At 39.8% G+C, this 17,911-nt stretch overlaps 3 protein-coding genes across 5 annotated transcripts; 2 read left to right on the top strand and 1 right to left on the bottom strand.

Moving 5' to 3' along the window:
• Positions 1 to 737: 737 nt before the first annotated feature.
• On the bottom strand, positions 738 to 7,754 carry tatdn3 (TatD DNase domain containing 3). Of its 2 annotated transcripts, none has more exons than XM_024420138.2 (10): positions 7,599 to 7,754; positions 7,297 to 7,329; positions 7,095 to 7,168; positions 6,715 to 6,799; positions 6,465 to 6,527; positions 1,995 to 2,104; positions 1,708 to 1,763; positions 1,491 to 1,603; positions 1,054 to 1,134; positions 738 to 964 (listed from the first exon to the last, which is right to left on the bottom strand). In XM_024420138.2, the coding sequence occupies exons 1-10, from the start codon at positions 7,662 to 7,664 to the stop codon at positions 827 to 829; spliced, it is 819 nt and encodes a 272-aa protein (XP_024275906.1). In that variant the 5' UTR covers positions 7,665 to 7,754; the 3' UTR covers positions 738 to 826. The 2 variants fall into 2 exon arrangements, with proteins under 2 accessions (XP_024275906.1, XP_024275907.1); XM_024420139.2 differs by having other exon boundaries at positions 1,491 to 1,570.
• Positions 7,755 to 7,759: 5 nt separating this feature from the next.
• On the top strand, positions 7,760 to 11,190 carry nsl1 (NSL1 component of MIS12 kinetochore complex). 2 transcript variants are annotated; one of them, XM_042321709.1, is made up of 7 exons: positions 7,760 to 7,991; positions 9,252 to 9,324; positions 9,643 to 9,708; positions 9,875 to 10,005; positions 10,204 to 10,258; positions 10,405 to 10,472; positions 10,598 to 11,190. In XM_042321709.1, exons 1-7 carry the CDS (start codon positions 7,824 to 7,826, stop codon positions 10,838 to 10,840), a joined length of 804 nt encoding a protein of 267 aa, XP_042177643.1. In that variant the 5' UTR covers positions 7,760 to 7,823; the 3' UTR covers positions 10,841 to 11,190. The 2 variants fall into 2 exon arrangements, with proteins under 2 accessions (XP_042177643.1, XP_024275908.1); XM_024420140.2 differs by lacking the exon at positions 9,643 to 9,708 and having other exon boundaries at positions 7,762 to 7,991.
• Positions 11,191 to 12,414: 1,224 nt separating this feature from the next.
• On the top strand, positions 12,415 to 16,532 carry batf3 (basic leucine zipper transcription factor, ATF-like 3). Its single transcript, XM_024420151.2, has 3 exons — positions 12,415 to 12,976; positions 13,774 to 13,893; positions 15,338 to 16,532. The coding sequence occupies exons 1-3, from the start codon at positions 12,902 to 12,904 to the stop codon at positions 15,530 to 15,532; spliced, it is 390 nt and encodes a 129-aa protein (XP_024275919.1). The 5' UTR covers positions 12,415 to 12,901; the 3' UTR covers positions 15,533 to 16,532.
• The last annotated feature ends 1,379 nt before the right edge of the window (positions 16,533 to 17,911 follow it).

Genomic DNA, 17,911 nt, shown 5'->3' with positions numbered 1-17,911 from the left:
TAGAGATTGACAGTAAGTTTTGGGAAAGAGCAGAGAAGAGACATTTTGACTGTCATTTGCAAAACACCTGCGACTTCAAGTCGCTCCAGGCAGTGACTCCGGAGCAACGGTCTGCTTGGACAGCTGCAGGACATATCACCAAATACCCGGAGCGAAAACACTTCGAAGAAAGCCGTAAGCATTGCCAACGTCATAGCCAATGAGTGCTGAGTGTGTCCATAGATAGTGATGTTAGTGTCTGCTGATGTGAACCTGACCAAACAGAAACAGGATTTCTGGATGTTATTACATGTTTACTTTTGCCCTTTTTTCTAAACCTTTATTTAACTAGGCAAGTCAGTTAATTAAGATCAAATTCTTATGTTCAATGACGGCTTAGGAACAGTGGGTTAACTGCCTTGTTCAGGGGCAGAATGAAAGATGTTTACCTTGTCGGGGATTCGATCTTGCAACCTTTCAGTTACTAGTACAATGCTCTAACCACTAGGCTACCCTGCCGCCCCGTCCATGAACTTGAGGTCTTTAAAAATGTTCCTCAAATTGAAACCATGTCGCCCCTAATGGTTAATAATACAAGCTATGGATACATATATTGTTTTTTTTGTGTTTTTTTTTTTCAGACAAGGCCCATCTGGTATAATGAAGCAGAGGAACCCTTCAGCACCAAGTGGAATATTTCTGAAATAAATGGCACTTAAATTATATATAGAAGTGTCCATCACATATGCAAAAACACCTGTTGATTGAGCATTTTATTTCACAATTCCATTTCATTTTCAGAGACACAGCATGAGATAGCACAAAGTTAATTTAATTACAAAACGCATCACTCAAGTCTCTTAATTTTTGGGAACAATCTGAGGGCATTATCTGTAGTGGCATGAATTACCATTTGAGGTGTGATTCCTTTGACATGAGCAATGTACTCACAGACCAGTGAAATGTTCTTGGGTTCATTCCTTACCTGCAGAGGGGAGACGTAGAATAAGAACACTTATACAAAACTATCAGGTTGCTGCTTTACATAATGATGCATTCCAAATGATGACCCACATGTTTTTCTGGTCCCAAGGCAGGAGAGTCTGTCTCCAGACAGATGTGTTCTAATGGAATCTGTTTGATCAGCTTGGCTTTCTGTTATAACACAGTAATAACACAGTCATTATGAGGGGACTCAACAGCAACCGCCACAAATCATGTCTGGTTTTATCACGCCATATGGCCATTTCAGAGTTGTTTTGCAGAAATGCATAGTGAGCATTTCTGGCCCAGTAAAAGAAGCCTTTACACCAGTCTTTAAAACTTGAACTTGAGACGAGCTTGTTCAAAGATCAAGGTGTTAGAAAAGATAAGGTATTTCTATAGAAAAGATAAGGGATTCCCATAACAATGAGGACATACAGTACTGTTGGTGACTCCACAAAACCTATAGAAAATGTACTGAGAGATTACTGAATGACTCCAGGTTAATGAACAACTGTATCGCTCACCTGGTCATTCCTACAGACAGCTGGAGGGAAGGAGAAGAAGTACCCTGCCTGCACTCCTTCCATGGCCACTGATGGTTTCCCTGCAAAGTTGTGCAGCAAAGCACAAGTGATACCTGATAGGATAGCCAAAATAGTTAAGGCCTCCTAAAAATGGAAAAATTAGTCACTTCAGCAATGAGGCTGTCCTCTTATGTAATCCTGATTTTAAGACACCCACCCTGTTCTTTCAGAGTAGCTATGGTGACCTTTGCAGCTGATCGGGAATGGATGTTCCTGCGTCAAAGAGGAAATGCACACAACAAGAAAGTCTCAGGAGAAATATAGTGGTAACAAATAATAATACTCCTTAATATCCAGTTATAGTGAGACATTCCATGCAAAGCCTGTTCTTGTCCCTGCCAAGGACATGGCTTGTTGCAGTTGCTCGCAGTCTGATTACATGAATGTAACGTGTCTCCTAGCACACACAGTACTATGCACCAAGGCTATCCACGATAAACTCACACTGGCAAATCCAGATCCTTGGATATTTGTAATTGCTTGGTGAAAACAGTCAGCTGTTCCTCTCTCTCCTGAGAAGTGGGGGCATACCAAGGTGTGTAGTCAAGACCAATCTGCAATCAACAGAAGAAAAAGAGACTGTTTAAAGGTAGAGGGGCAATAGAAAAACATTATCATTGCATTGATTGTCTATTGACTGAATGTATGCTAAACAAAAACCATTGATTTCAATCTTTAACAAACCATGTAACTCTATGCACAATTACTACTTTGAACAATTTAGACAGTACATAAATAAATTACTGGAAACATTTTGCAGATGCAAAGTTTGGTAACAGAATTAAGGTAAAATCTCCCTCAGTTTGATTCCGTTACAAAACATTGTATGTACACAGTTCTTCCTGTATTTTTTTTAAATTAAAAGGTTCAGTGGAAATTATTAAAAGTAGTCATTGTGTGTATAGAGTTTTATGGTTTGTGAAAATTTGAAATCAATGGTTTCTGTTTGGTGAAAAAAAATCTGAGTCTCAGCATAATTCCATTATCATGGAATTGCCCCTCAGCACAAATCTGAGATGGGCACTGGGCAGCTTGATGGAAACCAGTTGAACAGTGGGCGGTTAGTCAAAGCTTTCCCAGTCCAGGCCAACAGTCAATCCCAAACAAAACACATGCTGGGAATGTCCAGCTAGAGCACCCTATCCCCACTAGCTTACTCTGTGCTGTTACTGACTGGGAGACATGGTTGATTTAGTCCTAATACCTGCCTCTCTGGGCTCCACCAAATTAACTTTGTGAAAGAATGCTTCTGCCAGACATGCATTCCTTCCAAAGCTCTTGCGAAGTATATAGATCATTAAGGGTATTAGCCGGCAGGGTGAATTGTTAGTGATTTAAGAAGTTATTGTTGCAGCGTGCACTTTCAGTTTAGCAAGTCGGAGCTCAGGCTTAATAAGCCTAATCCTTTTGCTTTACAGAAGTCATACCATTTCACAGTTTTTACACCAGGATATGACACGTGTGTTTACGTAAGATTAAGCATGATGCGGGGCCAGACAGACCTGCTGCATAGGACTAGAGAAGTGATAACTGGCTTTTCCATACAATTCTATGAGTAGGCCTACAGTACAGTACATATTAGAGGTCGACCGATTAATCGGAATGGCCGATTAATTAGGGACGATTTCAAATTTTCATAACATGTCTAAAAAATACCGATTTGGCCGATTTATTTATTTTTTATTTTACACCTTATTTAATCTTTATTTAACTAGGCAAGTCAGTTAAGAACACATTCTTATTTTCAATGACGGCCTAGGAACGGTGGGTTAACTGTCTCGTTCAGGGGCAGAACGACAGATTTTTACTTTGTCAACTCGGGGGATTCAATCTTGCCACCTTACAGTTAACTAGTCCAACGCTCTAACCACCTGATTACATTGCACTCCACGAGGAGACTGCATGTTACGCGAATGCAGTTGGGGCGGCAGTGTAGCCTAGTGGTTAGAGCATTAGACTAGTAACCGAAAGGTTGCAAGTTCAAATCCCCGAGCAGTCAAAGTACAAAATCTGTCGTTCTGCCCTTGAACAGGCAGTTAACCCACTGTTCCTAGGCCGTCATTGAAAATAAGAATTTGTTCTTAACTGACTTGCCTAGTAAAATAAAGGTAAAAAAAAGCCAAGGTAAGGTTGGTAGGTTGGTAGCCATTAAACTTATCTTATAAAAACAATCAATCAAACATAATCACTAGTTAACTACACATGGTAGATGATATTACTAGTTTATCTAGCGTGTCCTTCGTTGCATATAATCGATGCGGTGCGTATCGTTGCTCCAATGTGTACCTAACCATAAACATCAATGCCTTTCTTAAAATCCATACACAGAAGTATATATTTTTAAAACTGCATATTTAGCTAAAAGAAATCCAGGTTAGCAGGCAACATTAACCAGGTGAAATTGTGTCACTTCTCTTGCGTTCATTGCACGCAGAGTCAGTGTATATGCAACAGTTTGGACAGCCTAATTTGCCAGAATTTTCCGTAATTATGTCATTACATTTCCGGCTACCCGGATAAAGCACTAAATAAACTTCAGTTAGTGCTAAATACAGCTGCTAGAATCCTGACTAGAACCAAAAAATGTGATCATATTACTCCAGTGCTAGCCTCCCTACACTGGCTTCCTGTCAAGGCAAGGGATGATTTCAAGGTTTTACTTCTAACCTACAAAGCATTACATGGGCTTGCTCCTACCCGTCTCTCTGATTTGGTCCTGCCGTACATACCTACACGTACGCTACGGTCACAAGAAGCAGGCCTCCTAATTGTCCCTAGAATTTCTAAGCAAACAGCTGGAGGCAGGGCTTTCTCCTATAGAGCTCCATTTTTATGGAATGGTCTGCCTACCCATGTGAGAGGCGCAAACTCAGTCTCAACCTTTAAGTCTTTACTGAAGACTCATCCCTTCAGTGGGTCATATGATTGAGTGTAGTCTGGCCCAGGAGTGTGAAGGTGAACGGAAAGGCTCTGGAGCAACGAACTGCCCTTGCTGTCTCTGCCTGGCCGGTTCCCCTCTTTGCACTGGGATTCTCTGCCTCTAACCCTATTACAGGGGCTGAGTCACTGGCTTACTAGGGCTCTTTCATACTGTCCCTAGGAGGGGTGCGTCACTTGAGTGGGTTGAGTCACTGACGTGGCCTTCCTGTCTGGGTTGGCGCCCTCCCCTTGGGTTGTGCCGTGGCGGAGATCTTTGTGGGCTATACTTGGCCTTGTCTCAGAATGGTAAGTTGGTGGTTGAAGATATCCCTCTAGTGGTGTGGGGGCTGTGCTTTGGCAAAGTGGGTGGGGTTATATCCTTCCTGTTTGGCCCTGTCCGGGGGTGTCATCGGATGGGGCCACAGTGTCTCCTGACCCCTCCTGTCTCAGCCTCCAGTATTTATGCTGCAGTAGTTTATGTGTCAGGGACCTAGGGTCAGTTTGTTATATCTGGAGTACTTCTCCTGTCCTATCCGGTGTCCTGTTTGAATTTAAGTATGCTCTCTCTCTAATTCTCTCTTTCTCTCTTTCTTGGAGGACCTGAGCCCTAGGACCATGCCTCAGGACTACCTGACATGATGACTCTTTGCTGTCCCCAGTCCACCTGGCAGTGCTGCTGCTCCAGTTTCAACTGTTCTGCCTGTGATTATTATTATTTGACCATGCTGGTCATTTATGAACATTTGAACATCTTGGCCTTGTTCTGTTATAATCTCCACCCAGCACAGCCAGAAGAGGACTGGCCACCCCACATAGCCTGGTTCCTCTCTAGGTTTCTTCCTAGGTTTTGGCCTTTCTAGGGAGTTTTTCCTAGCCACCGTGCTTCTACATCTGCATTGCTTGCTGTTTGGGGTTTTAGGCTGGGTTTCTGTACAGCACTTTGAGATATCAGCTGATGTACGAAGGGCTATATAAATAAATTTGATTTGAAGGGTGTGCAATGTAACAGGAATATTTAGACTTATGGATGCCACCCGTTAGATAAAATACAGAACGGTTCCGTATTTCACTGAAAAAATAAACGTCTTGTTTTCGAGATGATAGTTTCCGGATTCGACCATATTAATGACCTAAAGCTCGCATTTCTGTGTGTTATTATGTTATAATTAAGTCTATGATTTGATAAAGCAGTCTGGCTGAGCAATGGTAGGCAGCAGCAAGCTCGTAAGCATTCATTCAAACAGCACTTTCGTACGTTTGCCAGCAGCTGTTTATGACTTCAAGCCTATCAACTCCCGAGATTAGGCTGGTGTAACCTGTGTGAAATGGCTAGCTAGTTAGCGGGGTGCACGCTAATAGCTTTTCAAACGTCACTCGCTCTGAGACTTAGGAGTGGTTGTTCCCCTTGCTCTGCATGGGTAACGCTGCTTCGAGGGTGGCTGTTGTCGATGTGTTCCTGGTTCGAGCCCAGGTAGGAGCGAGGAGAGGGACGGAAGCCATACTGTTACACTATAGTGCCTATAAGAACATCCAATAGTCAATGGTTAATGAAATATAAATGGTATAGAGATAAATAGTCCTATAATTTGTATAATAACTACAACCTAAAACTTCTTACCTGGGAATATTGAAGACTCTTGTTAAAAGGAACCACCAGCTTTCATATGTTCTCATGTTCTGAGCAAGGAACTGAAAAGTTAGCTTTCTTACTTGGCACATATTGCACTTTTACTTTCTTCTCCGACACTTTGTTTTTGCATTATTTAAACCAAATTGAACACATTTCATTATTTATTTGAGGCTAAATTGATTTTATTGATGTATTATATTAAGTTAAAATAAGTGTTCATTCAGTATTGTTGTAATTGTCATTATTACAAATACATTTCAAAAATCGACTGATTAATCGGTATCAGCTTTTTTTCCTTTTTTTGGTCCTCCAATAATCGGTATCGGCGTTTTTTGTTGTTGTATCGGTCGACCTCTAGTACATACCTCTCCAACTGCAACAATTTCATCTCTGTACTTCTGGAACAAGGGCAGGGCAGGCTCCAAGTCCTGTAATAAGAGATGTTTTGGGAAAAGTCAGCATGCTTGTTCCTCTCATCCTGAGACAACATCAACATGATGTTATAGAGTTACATTTTGTTTATAACCATAATATCTAACATAAGGCTGACTGTCTGACATGTGTTTGATGTCTATTAATTGAGTGTGTCTGCTAACTGTGTGTGAATGTTTGTACCTGAATCTTCACGCTGCGCTGGTCATGGGACCCACAGCCTTGGACTGGGTGGATTCCAAAACATGGTGCAACTAGATCTGGGTAGCTGAAAGAGCAACAGTAAGAGTAACTCAAAGACAACATTCATAAAACAGTTTCACAGTGTCTCAATGTACTACAAGAACAGATAAATGTCTCTTGGAGAAGAAAACAAACTTACAGTCAAAAGCTGCTGGAAGCCAATAGAACATTGTGATAGTGAGTTGAACTATTATTTTGTGTTATAATGTATGCATTTTGAGCAAGATATCACAAGGCACAGAATTTGCTATTATAAATCTATGACATTTCTGAATATGGGCTATTGTGTTCTGCAAATAAGATATGTTGTGTATACTAACCTTTTAAACAGCTGGATAACTCTTTCAAACTCACTGGGCTCTTCAGTGACAGAAATAAGTGTTTTGACTCCAGCCTGAAATGGCACAACATCTGATGTAGACTACAATACAACTGTTAATAAATACAGTAATCAAGATTTTATTCATATTAACTTTATACCATTAAACATTTTACATATATTATATAATAGCTATAACTAACCTCTCTGGTCCTCTTGATCACATCCTCTAAATCCTGCAGAATAGACACACACTTTTGTACTGTCACTTTTGAACATTCACCCTTGAATAATGTATTGTCATAGCATAGTCAGCTGTCTGCAAGTATTGCTGTGGACTCGATGCGACCATTTTTCACGCTTCCTAGTTGCGAGACTGCCTTCTGGTGGGCAGCACACATAAGCACCCACGCTTGCATAACAGTTGAATAATAACCGCTTCTGTTACATTAGCCTACATACCACAGACCTTTTGCTACATACCCACTCATTTGTGAACACATACCTCGGCAAATTCACAGGCTGTGATGTGGCAATGGCAATCAACAAAGCCACCATCCATTGAAGCCATAGACAAAAAAATATGTTTGAAATTCAAAGTGAATTATGTGAGGTGGAACGTTTTTTTTTTACACCGTTTTGTTTCCCTACGCGCCTTTATTCCTAGAACCACACATTTAATTTCCGGTTCCGGTCATTGCAGAATCATTTCAAACATTTGGCGCAAAAGATGGAGATCTGCTTGAATGAAGAGGAAGAATATAGGGTGAAGTTTACGTCGAAAAAAAATGTGGTCGAACAAATTAAGAAATACAAAGAACTACTGAAGAAGGTATTGAATGGCCAACCTCAGCTATCCGAGGAAGCCAAGCAACTGTTACAGGAAGAGTTGCTGGCGGTGAGTCGATCGATTGTTTACGTCTGTCTAGTTTTTTTTTTGTAAGATGTATAACTACTAGCTTGCGGAGACAAATCAAAATACAGCTTGCGATGTGATACTTAGCGTTAGCTAAGTTACTATAGTTAGGTAAGTTAAATGTTGAGTCGGCGGTACATGAAGAAACCGCAATATCAGACCGACATCCACAACAGCTAACATTTAAAGGCGCTACATGGTCAATCAGACATCTGCATTGGCCGTGCAGCATTTAGAGCACATTTCAAATCAAATCAAATTATGCTTGATACGAAAATGTGAGGCAATTGCGTCACACCATCCATACGGTATCTCCGACCTCATTTTCAGATCCAACCTAAATGGTATTTTAGAGGGCGAGGAAGGAAACTTGTGTCCATGCGTACGGTACACACTGCGTGAATCTGTTTTATACTAGATGACTGATAGTCACGTGGGTTAAACCCAGCGCCCCCTATCTTGGCACTCCCCCACCTTTGTAAAAAAAATATTTTGGAAGCTGTAGATATGTGTTTATTCATGTCTACATTAATTTTTGCTTCATTTATTATATTACAGACACCTTAATGCATACTTCGAAATGATATTATGTGAGCTAAACATTTTTTAAATTAAGACTTTTCCTTAACTTTAACTTAAGCAGTAAGGCCCTCGTTGCGTCGTGCCTAAGAACAGCCATTAGCGGTGACATATTGGCCAAATATCACAAACCCCTGAGGAGCCTTATTGCTATTATAATCTGGTTACCAATGTAATTAGGGCAGTAAAACTACATGTTTTATCATACCTGTGGTATAAGGTCTGATGTACCATGGCCTTCAGCCAATCAGAATTCAGTGCTCAAACCACCCAGTTAAAAAAAAAATGTTTTAGAGATGACTAATGTTACTGTGCCTAATGTAAACTATATATATATATATATATATTTAAATTCAAATTCATTACATGTACCTTTGTCCATGAAGCATTTAATTGAAATACTGTAGAATTAAATTCATTCCCTTGGAGGACGACTGGGAAATTCCAATATGGCCGACTGGTTACTTCAAAGCCTCTCAATGGCCAATACATAGCATCAGCAACCAGGTTTTTACACATCATTGGTGTGAATGACTTGCCTAGTTAAATGTTAAATAAAAAAAGAATGCATTGCATTATTCTGCGATATCTGCATTTCATCCTGCTGCTCGTGGCAACGTTATATGGAGGAGTCTCAATTTCACTTGATATCTTGATTTTTAGAACTTCGAGACTGCTGTTCAACAAAACGTGTTGATCAATAATCAGACGTGGGAGGAGGCTCCTGATGAAGAGGGTGAGCATATCTCCTGTCTCCTATTACATTATTATTATTTTTTTATACATCTATTGCCTTTCAGTTGAAAAGAAGACATATCTGTGTACTATCAACCACACTGCAATGAGTTTGTTATTATCCCGTTTGATCAGTTGTTTTGAAGATAGTGAACATGTTTTATAGTAAACCAGAATATCTGTTAAATGCACCAGTAACTCCATAATTTGGCTGTTTCTGGAAACCATCTATTCTTGCTAGCTGCATGTGATATTAAACTTGTAGAAATGTAGCCTGCTGTAAATGTGGGCACAGATCGTTTTAATTCTTATTAAGCAGCTCAAGGCACAATAGGACATCAATGTAAAGATTATTCAGTGAGGGAGGAGGAACTTGGTGTCATCGGTGAGTTGATATCAAGTAAAGATTGAACTGGACGAGTTTGTTGCTCAGTCTAATGACAATTATTTATACGATAGGTAGATGTTTAGTTCCCACATTAATGCTATTAAAATAAATGTAATTCAGAAAGACTTAAATTGCTTTACAACAGTATAATATCACTTCTTAGAAGATGAATGCAGTGCACTTGACGACCTGCTGGATGAGAACATTGTGGGAACTTCTCGGAAACGACGTAAAGGTCCTAAAGAGATCCTCCCCTATGTCGTACGGTCACTAAAGGCGGAGCGTAAACTCATGGTTGGTTTCACGTTTTATTTTTTTTTCACGTCTGAATTTATGGATTGTGTCTGAGTGGTCCCATTGAAAATGGAAGCATTACTTTTGCATAGCCATGATTGTCACTCTCATACTTCATGCTGCATTTTGAAAATTCATACATTTGAAAATATAGCATGTACCATGTGTTCACAAAATGAAAGTATGCTCTATTTTTAGGGAATGTATGAAGAAGTAGTGAAGCCACAAGAAATGGGAAAGGACCCAGTACAAGGCAAGCATTTAGCCCAATCAGATCTAATCGACTCAAACGCTTACAGAATAGTGTACTGGAAATGTCATGCTTTGCATGACACTGGAACATGAAATGTTATGTTCCCATTATTTTGATTGATAGTCGGTGAACTTTCCCCTGTTCAGAAACCATCATGACCACCTTATTGGATGCTGCACCTCGTATGTTTAAGCAAGCCAGCGCAGTAATGAAGGTAACAGGACAGTCTATGTAGCTTTCTGTTATTTCCCACCCACTACACCCTTTTCTATGCAACACAAGTTTATGTTTAGTTCTTTGACCATGGTCTTGAATGACTGATGTTTCTCTGCTGTCCAGTCTCTCCAGGTAGTGCAGCAGAGGGCCGAGGGCCTGGGACAGGTGCTGAACATGTGTCCCACAGCGGAGTCCCTGGAGGTGTTCAGGGAGGTGATGGGCAGCAGGCCCAATGGAGAGGAAAAGACAGCTAGTAGGACCAGACCACCCATTAAGAGAGCCATGGAGCAAACCGAGCTCAGAAACAACTATGCTCCTGTTCTAAAGAGGCCAGCTATTTGTAACAGCAATGACAACCCTGAGTGAAATATATGCCACATAAATGCTTCCTGATCATGGAACATGTACTCTTATTTGTGATTGGAAGGATGCAATACTGTAGTACTCCCCACAGTGATAAGACCTATGTTTGCAGCAGTCTGTGATACAATACAGCCCTCACATGATGGATAATGGGAAATGCACCCAATAGTAGTGTACATTGTTTTTATACTGTATATTTAAATGGCTTTAGAAGGAAAATATATATTTTTGCTTGGGTGTTCTTTTTTTCCCTTTGCCGTTTGGCATTTGTCACAGTTGAAAACGCACAGGTTGTAGGCTTATGTGAATAAAGGCTACTAAACAAGCTTTAACAGCCAGGTTTAAAGGTCCAATGCAGCTGTTTTTTTATTTTTGATCTCAATATCAAATAATTACTGGGTAACAATGCAGTACCTTAGTGTGCTTGTATTCAATTAAAATGTTAGGACTGTGGTGGTCTGAGTAATTGGCAGAGAGGTTTGGAACTATCTTATTGGTCTATTAACCAATTTACTGCTCGGTGATGTCATCAGACAGGCCAAAACTCCATTCCACCAAACTGCTCTCACACTAAAAGGGTACCATTTTTACAGTATTATTCCAACCTCATAGTGTGGAAATATACAGTACCTGTCAGAAGTTTGGACACCTCATTCTACATTGTAGAATAATAGTGTAGACACCAAAACTATGAAATAACACATGGAATCATGTAGTAACCACAAAAGTATTACAAAAATCGAAATATATTTTATATTTCAGATTCTTCAAAAATAGCCACCCTTTGCCTTGATGACAGCTTTGTACATGCTTGACATTCTCTCAACCAGCTTCACCTGGAATGCTTTTCCAACAGTCTTGGAAGTTACCACATCTGCTGAGCACTTGTTGGCTGCTTTTCCTTCACTCTGCGGTCCAACTCATCTCAATTGGGTTGAGGTTGGGTGATTTTGGAGAGCAGGTCATCAGATAAAGCACTCTCACTCCTTGATCAAATAGCCCTTACGCAGCCTGAAGGTGTGTTAGGCCATGGTCCTGTTGAAAAACAAATGATAGTCCCACTAACTGCAAACCAGATGGGATGGTGTATCGCTGCAGAATGCTGTGGTAGCCATGCTGGTTAAGTGTGCCTTGATTTCTAAATAAATCGGTGTCACCAGCAAAGCACCATCACACCACCTCCTTGCTTCACAGTGGGCACCACACATGCAGAGATCATCCGTTCACCTACTCTGCATCTCAAAGACGCAGCGGTTGGAACCAAAAATCTTGAATTTGGATTCATCAGACCAAAGGACAGATTTCCACCGGTCTAATGTCCACTGCTCGTGTTTCTTGGTCCCAAGCAACTCTTGTTATTGGTGTCCTTTAGTAGTGGTTTCTTTGCAGAAATTCAACCATGATGGCCTGATTCGTGCAGTCTCCTCTGAACAGTTGATGTTGAGATGTATTACTTGAACTCTGAGAAGCATTTATTTGGGCTGCAATCTGAAGTACAGTTAACTCTAATGAATTTATCCTCTGCAGCAGAGGTAACTCTGGGTCTTCCTTTCCTGTGGCGGTCCTCATGAGAGCCAATTTCATCATAGCGCTTGAAGAAACTTTAAAAGTTCTTGAAATGTTCCGTATTGACTGACCTTCATGTATTAAAGTAATTGTGGACTGTTGATGGACCCTATCTGGTCTAAAATGTTAATTAAATGTATGACACAAGAATATATTATATATAACAAGCCTACATCTATTTGCAACAATTCAAGTAGTATCATACAGGTACAGTAAACGTATAGGATATTTTCCGCTTGTCCTAAATCAGCTTTTTAGAGCGCACTTTATTCTGTTGCTGGTTGAACACTCAAGGGCATCTGACGCTTTTTAGCACGTGACTTAAAATATTGAAAAGAAGCGGCAAGTGCAGTTTGAACAAGTGAAACTTTGTCTCGCATACGCCCGGTCTCACTTGTACATACCTTGGATCTTGCTATCTGAAATAAAATTCGAGGAGGACTTGTTTCGACGTTTTGTATTTAACTAATCTATCAATGCATTGTTATCGCATCTGTGATGTCTGACAGCGATATTTCTGGCAGCTTTCTACACAGCAAGAATCAAAACATGTTATTACTTGAAATATGTGAGGTAAGTGTTAAATAGCGTAAATAGACTTTAATAATGTATTAGGCAGTGGTGTAAAGTACTTAAGTAAACATACTTTAAAGTACTACTTAAGTCGTTTTTATGGGTATATTTACTTTACTATTTATATTTTTTGACAACATTTAATTCCCCACATTCCTGAAGAAAAATGATGTACTTTTTATTCCATACATTTTTCTGACACCCAGAAGTACTTGTTACATTTTGAATGCTTAGCAGGACAGGAAAATGTCCCAATTCAAACACTTATCAAGAAAACATCCTTGGTCATCCCTACTGCTGCTAATCTGGCCGACTCACTAAACACACGTGCTACATTTGTAAATGATGCCAGAGTGTTGGAGTGTGCCCCTGGCTGCCCATAAATAACAATACAATCTGGTTTGCTTAATATAAGGAATTTGAAATGATTTATACTTTTACTTAGTAGTATATTTTAGCAATTACATTGACTTTTGATACCTAAGTATATTTAAAACCAAATATTTTTAGACTTTTACTGGGTGACTTTCACTTTTACTTGAGTAATTTTCTATTAAGGTATCTTTACTTTTACTCAAGTATGACAATTGGGTACTTATTCCACAACTGGTATTAGGCCTATTTGGTTACCACTTATTAATTTTCACTTGTATTTTTATATTGTTTAATATTTTGTATGATAAAATATAATCTACACCAGCAACAGTGCACACAGAGATCAGTCAAAGCTAAAGAGCAACAGCTTGTATGTGATATTCTAATAGTGACAAATGTAATACAGACCAACTGTACCTCAGCTGCAGAGCTCTGGAGATGATGGTGATGAAGACAGGAGGCTAAAAAGAAGGGAAAATAACAGGGTGGCAGCGAAGAACAGCCGAAAAAAGCAGACACAAAGAGCAGATGAGCTGCATGAGGTGGGTCAGTGCATGCACAACAGACTCCTCATCATCACACAACTCCTATTTTGGCATAGTCTAACATTTTCTGTTATATGACGGTAATGACACAGCTATAAATGTCACATTCATTCTCTTGATCAAGAAGATCAGGGATTTTGGTAACTTTGAAGGGGGTGGGGACCACAAAAAAACCTGAACTCATCATGAGGGGCCGCAGTGGCTCGCGGGTCTGTGTACCCCCCCACCCACCGAACTGCCAACAAATCATTTTAGTGCCCCTCCCCCTTGACAGCAGAGATACATTTTTTAAGTTTAGAGTTTATTTCGTGCAATTCTACACATTTTGCCATGTGATGTAGAGAAAATGTTGCCGTTTTAAACCAAAATTTCTTCAATTCTATACATTTTGTCATGGGGCGGAGAGACGATTTAGCAATTTTAGAACTATACTGAACAAAAATATAAATGCAACAATTTCTACAGAGTTACAGTTCATATAAGGAAATCAGTAAATCTGTTAGTCACAGATACCTTAAAAAAAAAGGTAGGGGCGTGGATCAGAAAGCCAGTCAGTATCTGGTGTGACCACCATTTGCCTCAATCAACGCAACACATCTTCTTCACATAGGCTGTTTATTGTGGCCTGTGGAATTTTGTCCCACTCCTATTCAATGGCTGTGCAAAGTTGCTGGATATTGGCGGGAACAGGAGCACACTATTGTACACGTTGATCCAGAGCATTCCAAACATGCTCAATGGGTGACATGTCTGGTGAGTATGCAGGCCATGGAAGAACTGGGACAGTTTCCAGGAATTGTGTACAGATCCTTGCGACATGGGGCATTATCATGCCGAAACATGAGATGATGGCGGCGGATGAATAGCACGACAATGGGCCTCAGGATCTTTTCAAGTTTCAAATTACAAGTTTCAAGAGACAATGGATCTTGTTTTGTGGGTTGGACTTTTATTGTCCCCAGCACAAGGTGCACCTGTGTAATGATCATGCTGTTTAATCAGCTTCTTGATATGCCACAGCTGTCAGTTGGATGGATTATCTTGGCAAAGGAGAAATGCTCACTAACAGGGATGTAAAAATAATGTGTGCACAAAATCTGAGACAAATTAGCTTTTTGTGCTTATGCAAAAATTCTGGGATCTTATATTTCAGCTCATGAAACATGGGACCAACATTTTACATTTTGCGTTTATATTTTGTTCAGTGTAATTTCATGCAATTCTACTCATTTTGCCATGGAGGGGAGAGGAAAATTGGCTGTTTTAAAGCAAATTTCCTGCAATTCTACATATTTTGCCATATGTAAGAAGTGGGGGGTGGGGGGTGGAATAGATCTGAGCACCTTCATGCGGCAGTTGCCCATCCCTGAAGTAGATTAATATTGTACTCTACTCAGAAAGTAAGACTATAAAGTAACTGAGCCCAGTTTGTCCTATACAGGCATATGAGTGTCTGGAGCAGAAGAACAGACAGCTGAAGAAGGATGTGCAGTTTCTGTCTGAGGAGCAGAGGCGTCTAACGGAGGCCCTCAATGCCCATGAGCCTCTCTGTCCCATCATGCACTGTGTTGCCAACCTGGGGTCAGGGACGTTGGGACCCAGGGATGTAGGGGTCCCCTCCTGTCTGCCCAGATAGCCAACATACCATGCACGGACCACAGAGACAAACCAACGTGGGAGACTTGTAAACAGAGTTAACAGGTCAGATTATATGTCCTCATCTGTCCTTTTTATTCTCGGCATCAATTGTTTTTGTACAGTTTGAATCAAGTTGTAATTTAATAATTATAGGCTTACGTAATGAGCTTTGTTTCAGATGTTCAAGTTGCTTTTCCTGTTTAAATGTTTCGTATAATACATTGAACATAAATTGCATATCCCTTTCCCAATGAGACCATTTCCCTTTGCTTCTGATAAATGTGGTTACCACACCTCTTATCACGTGTGTTTTGGTTAACCAAACTGGTTTACCAGTACCTGGGCTTGACCATGTGGGAACTTACTTATACTTTACCAGAAAAAAAGGAACCATTAAAAGGTTTTTGGTTTCTGGTTTCTTAGTCCCTAATCTAAAACATTTAATACACTGGCTATTACCAATGGATTCATGCAATTCAATGCTTAATTGATCAAATAAAATAATCAAATCACTTAATCTAACTATAATATGTACAGTTGTATTATTATTGTTTGTTAGCTCATGTTATGACATTGTTATAGAGTGTACCCTCTCTTCCCTATAATGTGGGTAAATACTCACTAACCTCATTAAGTCTTCGTCTCATAACTTTTAAAAATTAAATAAATTTGAAGCAAGCCATTATCATTCACTAACTCAATAAAAGAGGGAACATTTTGGGAATTCTTGTCCCCATCAATGATCTACAGCATGTATGGTCTATCTTGATGACATGACTGCAGGCTTCTCTAAAATGTTATTATGAATGGATGGATACATTCACAGTAGTAATTGGCAAGGCTCTACTAAATGCAGGCTGACCACTGAGAAATGTGAAAGACTCTTCAGCCACACAGACAGTTCATTTCATACCGAAGGATTTATAGACTTCTGCATTCTGCATTTGAGGGGGATTGTGGTGATTATAATAAAGCCTTTTGTGTGGATCGCTTCTTCATACCGGTATGCGCTTCTTCTTAGTTATTTTCTCTTCGAACTTTCTCTTCTCACTTTCAAATGAGCACAGACAGCTTGGACTTCCACCACACAACACAGATGATATTACTTTCACTTCAGTCCAGGAGATTTTAGAGCATAATGAGGTATATCATTAGTATATTAGTATACGCATTCATATTTTATTTTTCTTTAAGAAATAATGTTTTCCCCACACCAGATACGAACAACAATTTACTGTACAGACACCCACAAACAATGACTACATCTCATCTGCCTAGACCCGCATGCTCACACCCCCATCCCTAGTGCCTGGATTATTGCCACGTGGCCTTCAATTGTACCAATTCGTTTTTCTTGGTCGCCCATGCTATTTCAGTATTTCAATGATAAATCATTACGTTAGTGATGGCGGATTGATTGAGTTCCACGTTTTTAGTATACGGTTTTTCAAGATGAGTGATGAGAAGAGAATCGTCCAGCCCATTGGGTATCTCACTACACTCCCATATGCAATGTCTTGAAATATGCAGACAGACAGATTAAATGTACGTTTACAGTGTAATACTTCTTCTGACAGCCAACTTTTTTAGCTCCACTCATAACTTTGGACTTCATAGCATTCCCAAAAAGCATGGATTATTGAGTCATAGTTAATTTTACACTCAAGACATGACTCTGCAGTTGTGCTGTAGAATCTGATTTTTGTGTCTTTTATTGTCACGGCATTCATCGGGAAGAAGAAGAGGAATCGTCAGACCAAAATGCAGCGGGGTACGTGGTCATCTTTAATATACTGAACTGAACACTAAATACAAAATAGGAATAACCGAAAACAGTCCTGCAAGGTGAAAACACTAAACAGAAAATAACCACCCACAACTAACAGTGGGGAAAACAAGCTACCCAAGTATGGTTCTCAATCAGAGACAACGAAAGACAGCTGTCCCTGATTGAGAACCATACCCGGCCAAAACATAGAAATATAAAACCTAGACATACAAACATAGAATGCCCACCCACATCACACCCTGACCAAACAAAAAATAGAAACATACTAAGCAATCTACGGTCAGGGCGTGACATTTATAATAAAAACTATATATTAGTTTGTATTGAATTCGGCGTAGATTTTCGTTAACTGTAATTTCAGTAGTTATGCTCAGACATTCCCTCCATCTTGTGCCAAGATGTGTTCTTTTTATGTCTTAGTTCCAATATTTTATATATTTTTCTAATTGTCAATTGGATATGCTCTCTGCAAGGTTTTACATATCTTGCCCATCATATGATCATCCTTTTCTGTCTCAAATAAGTTTCCCTTAAGGTTGCTTTGATGTCCAAAAGATTTCAAATATACATTTTGTGATATGTCATTTT

This window comes from Oncorhynchus tshawytscha, linkage group LG05 (assembly GCF_018296145.1).
Source record: "Oncorhynchus tshawytscha isolate Ot180627B linkage group LG05, Otsh_v2.0, whole genome shotgun sequence".
NCBI lineage: Eukaryota > Metazoa > Chordata > Actinopteri > Salmoniformes > Salmonidae > Oncorhynchus > Oncorhynchus tshawytscha.
This window is presented reverse-complemented; position numbering and strand designations above follow the sequence as displayed.

Coding starts and splice junctions, on each gene's coding strand:
- tatdn3 (XM_024420138.2), bottom strand. CDS start 7,664: ATGGCTTCAATGGATGGTGGCTTTGTTGATTGCCATTGCCACATCACA. Junction 1,764..1,994: donor AAGGATCTGGATTTGCCAGT/GTGAGTTTATCG, acceptor TCTTTGACGCAG/GAACATCCATTCCCGATCAG. Junction 1,135..1,490: donor CTGTCTGTAGGAATGACCAG/GTGAGCGATACA, acceptor GTGTTATAACAG/AAAGCCAAGCTGATCAAACA.
- nsl1 (XM_042321709.1), top strand. CDS start 7,824: ATGGAGATCTGCTTGAATGAAGAGGAAGAATATAGGGTGAAGTTTACG. Junction 9,325..9,642: donor GGAGGCTCCTGATGAAGAGG/GTGAGCATATCT, acceptor CTTATTAAGCAG/CTCAAGGCACAATAGGACAT. Junction 10,259..10,404: donor GGGAAAGGACCCAGTACAAG/GCAAGCATTTAG, acceptor TCCCCTGTTCAG/AAACCATCATGACCACCTTA.
- batf3 (XM_024420151.2), top strand. CDS start 12,902: ATGTCTGACAGCGATATTTCTGGCAGCTTTCTACACAGCAAGAATCAA. Junction 12,977..13,773: donor TATTACTTGAAATATGTGAG/GTAAGTGTTAAA, acceptor ACTGTACCTCAG/CTGCAGAGCTCTGGAGATGA. Junction 13,894..15,337: donor GAGCAGATGAGCTGCATGAG/GTGGGTCAGTGC, acceptor TGTCCTATACAG/GCATATGAGTGTCTGGAGCA.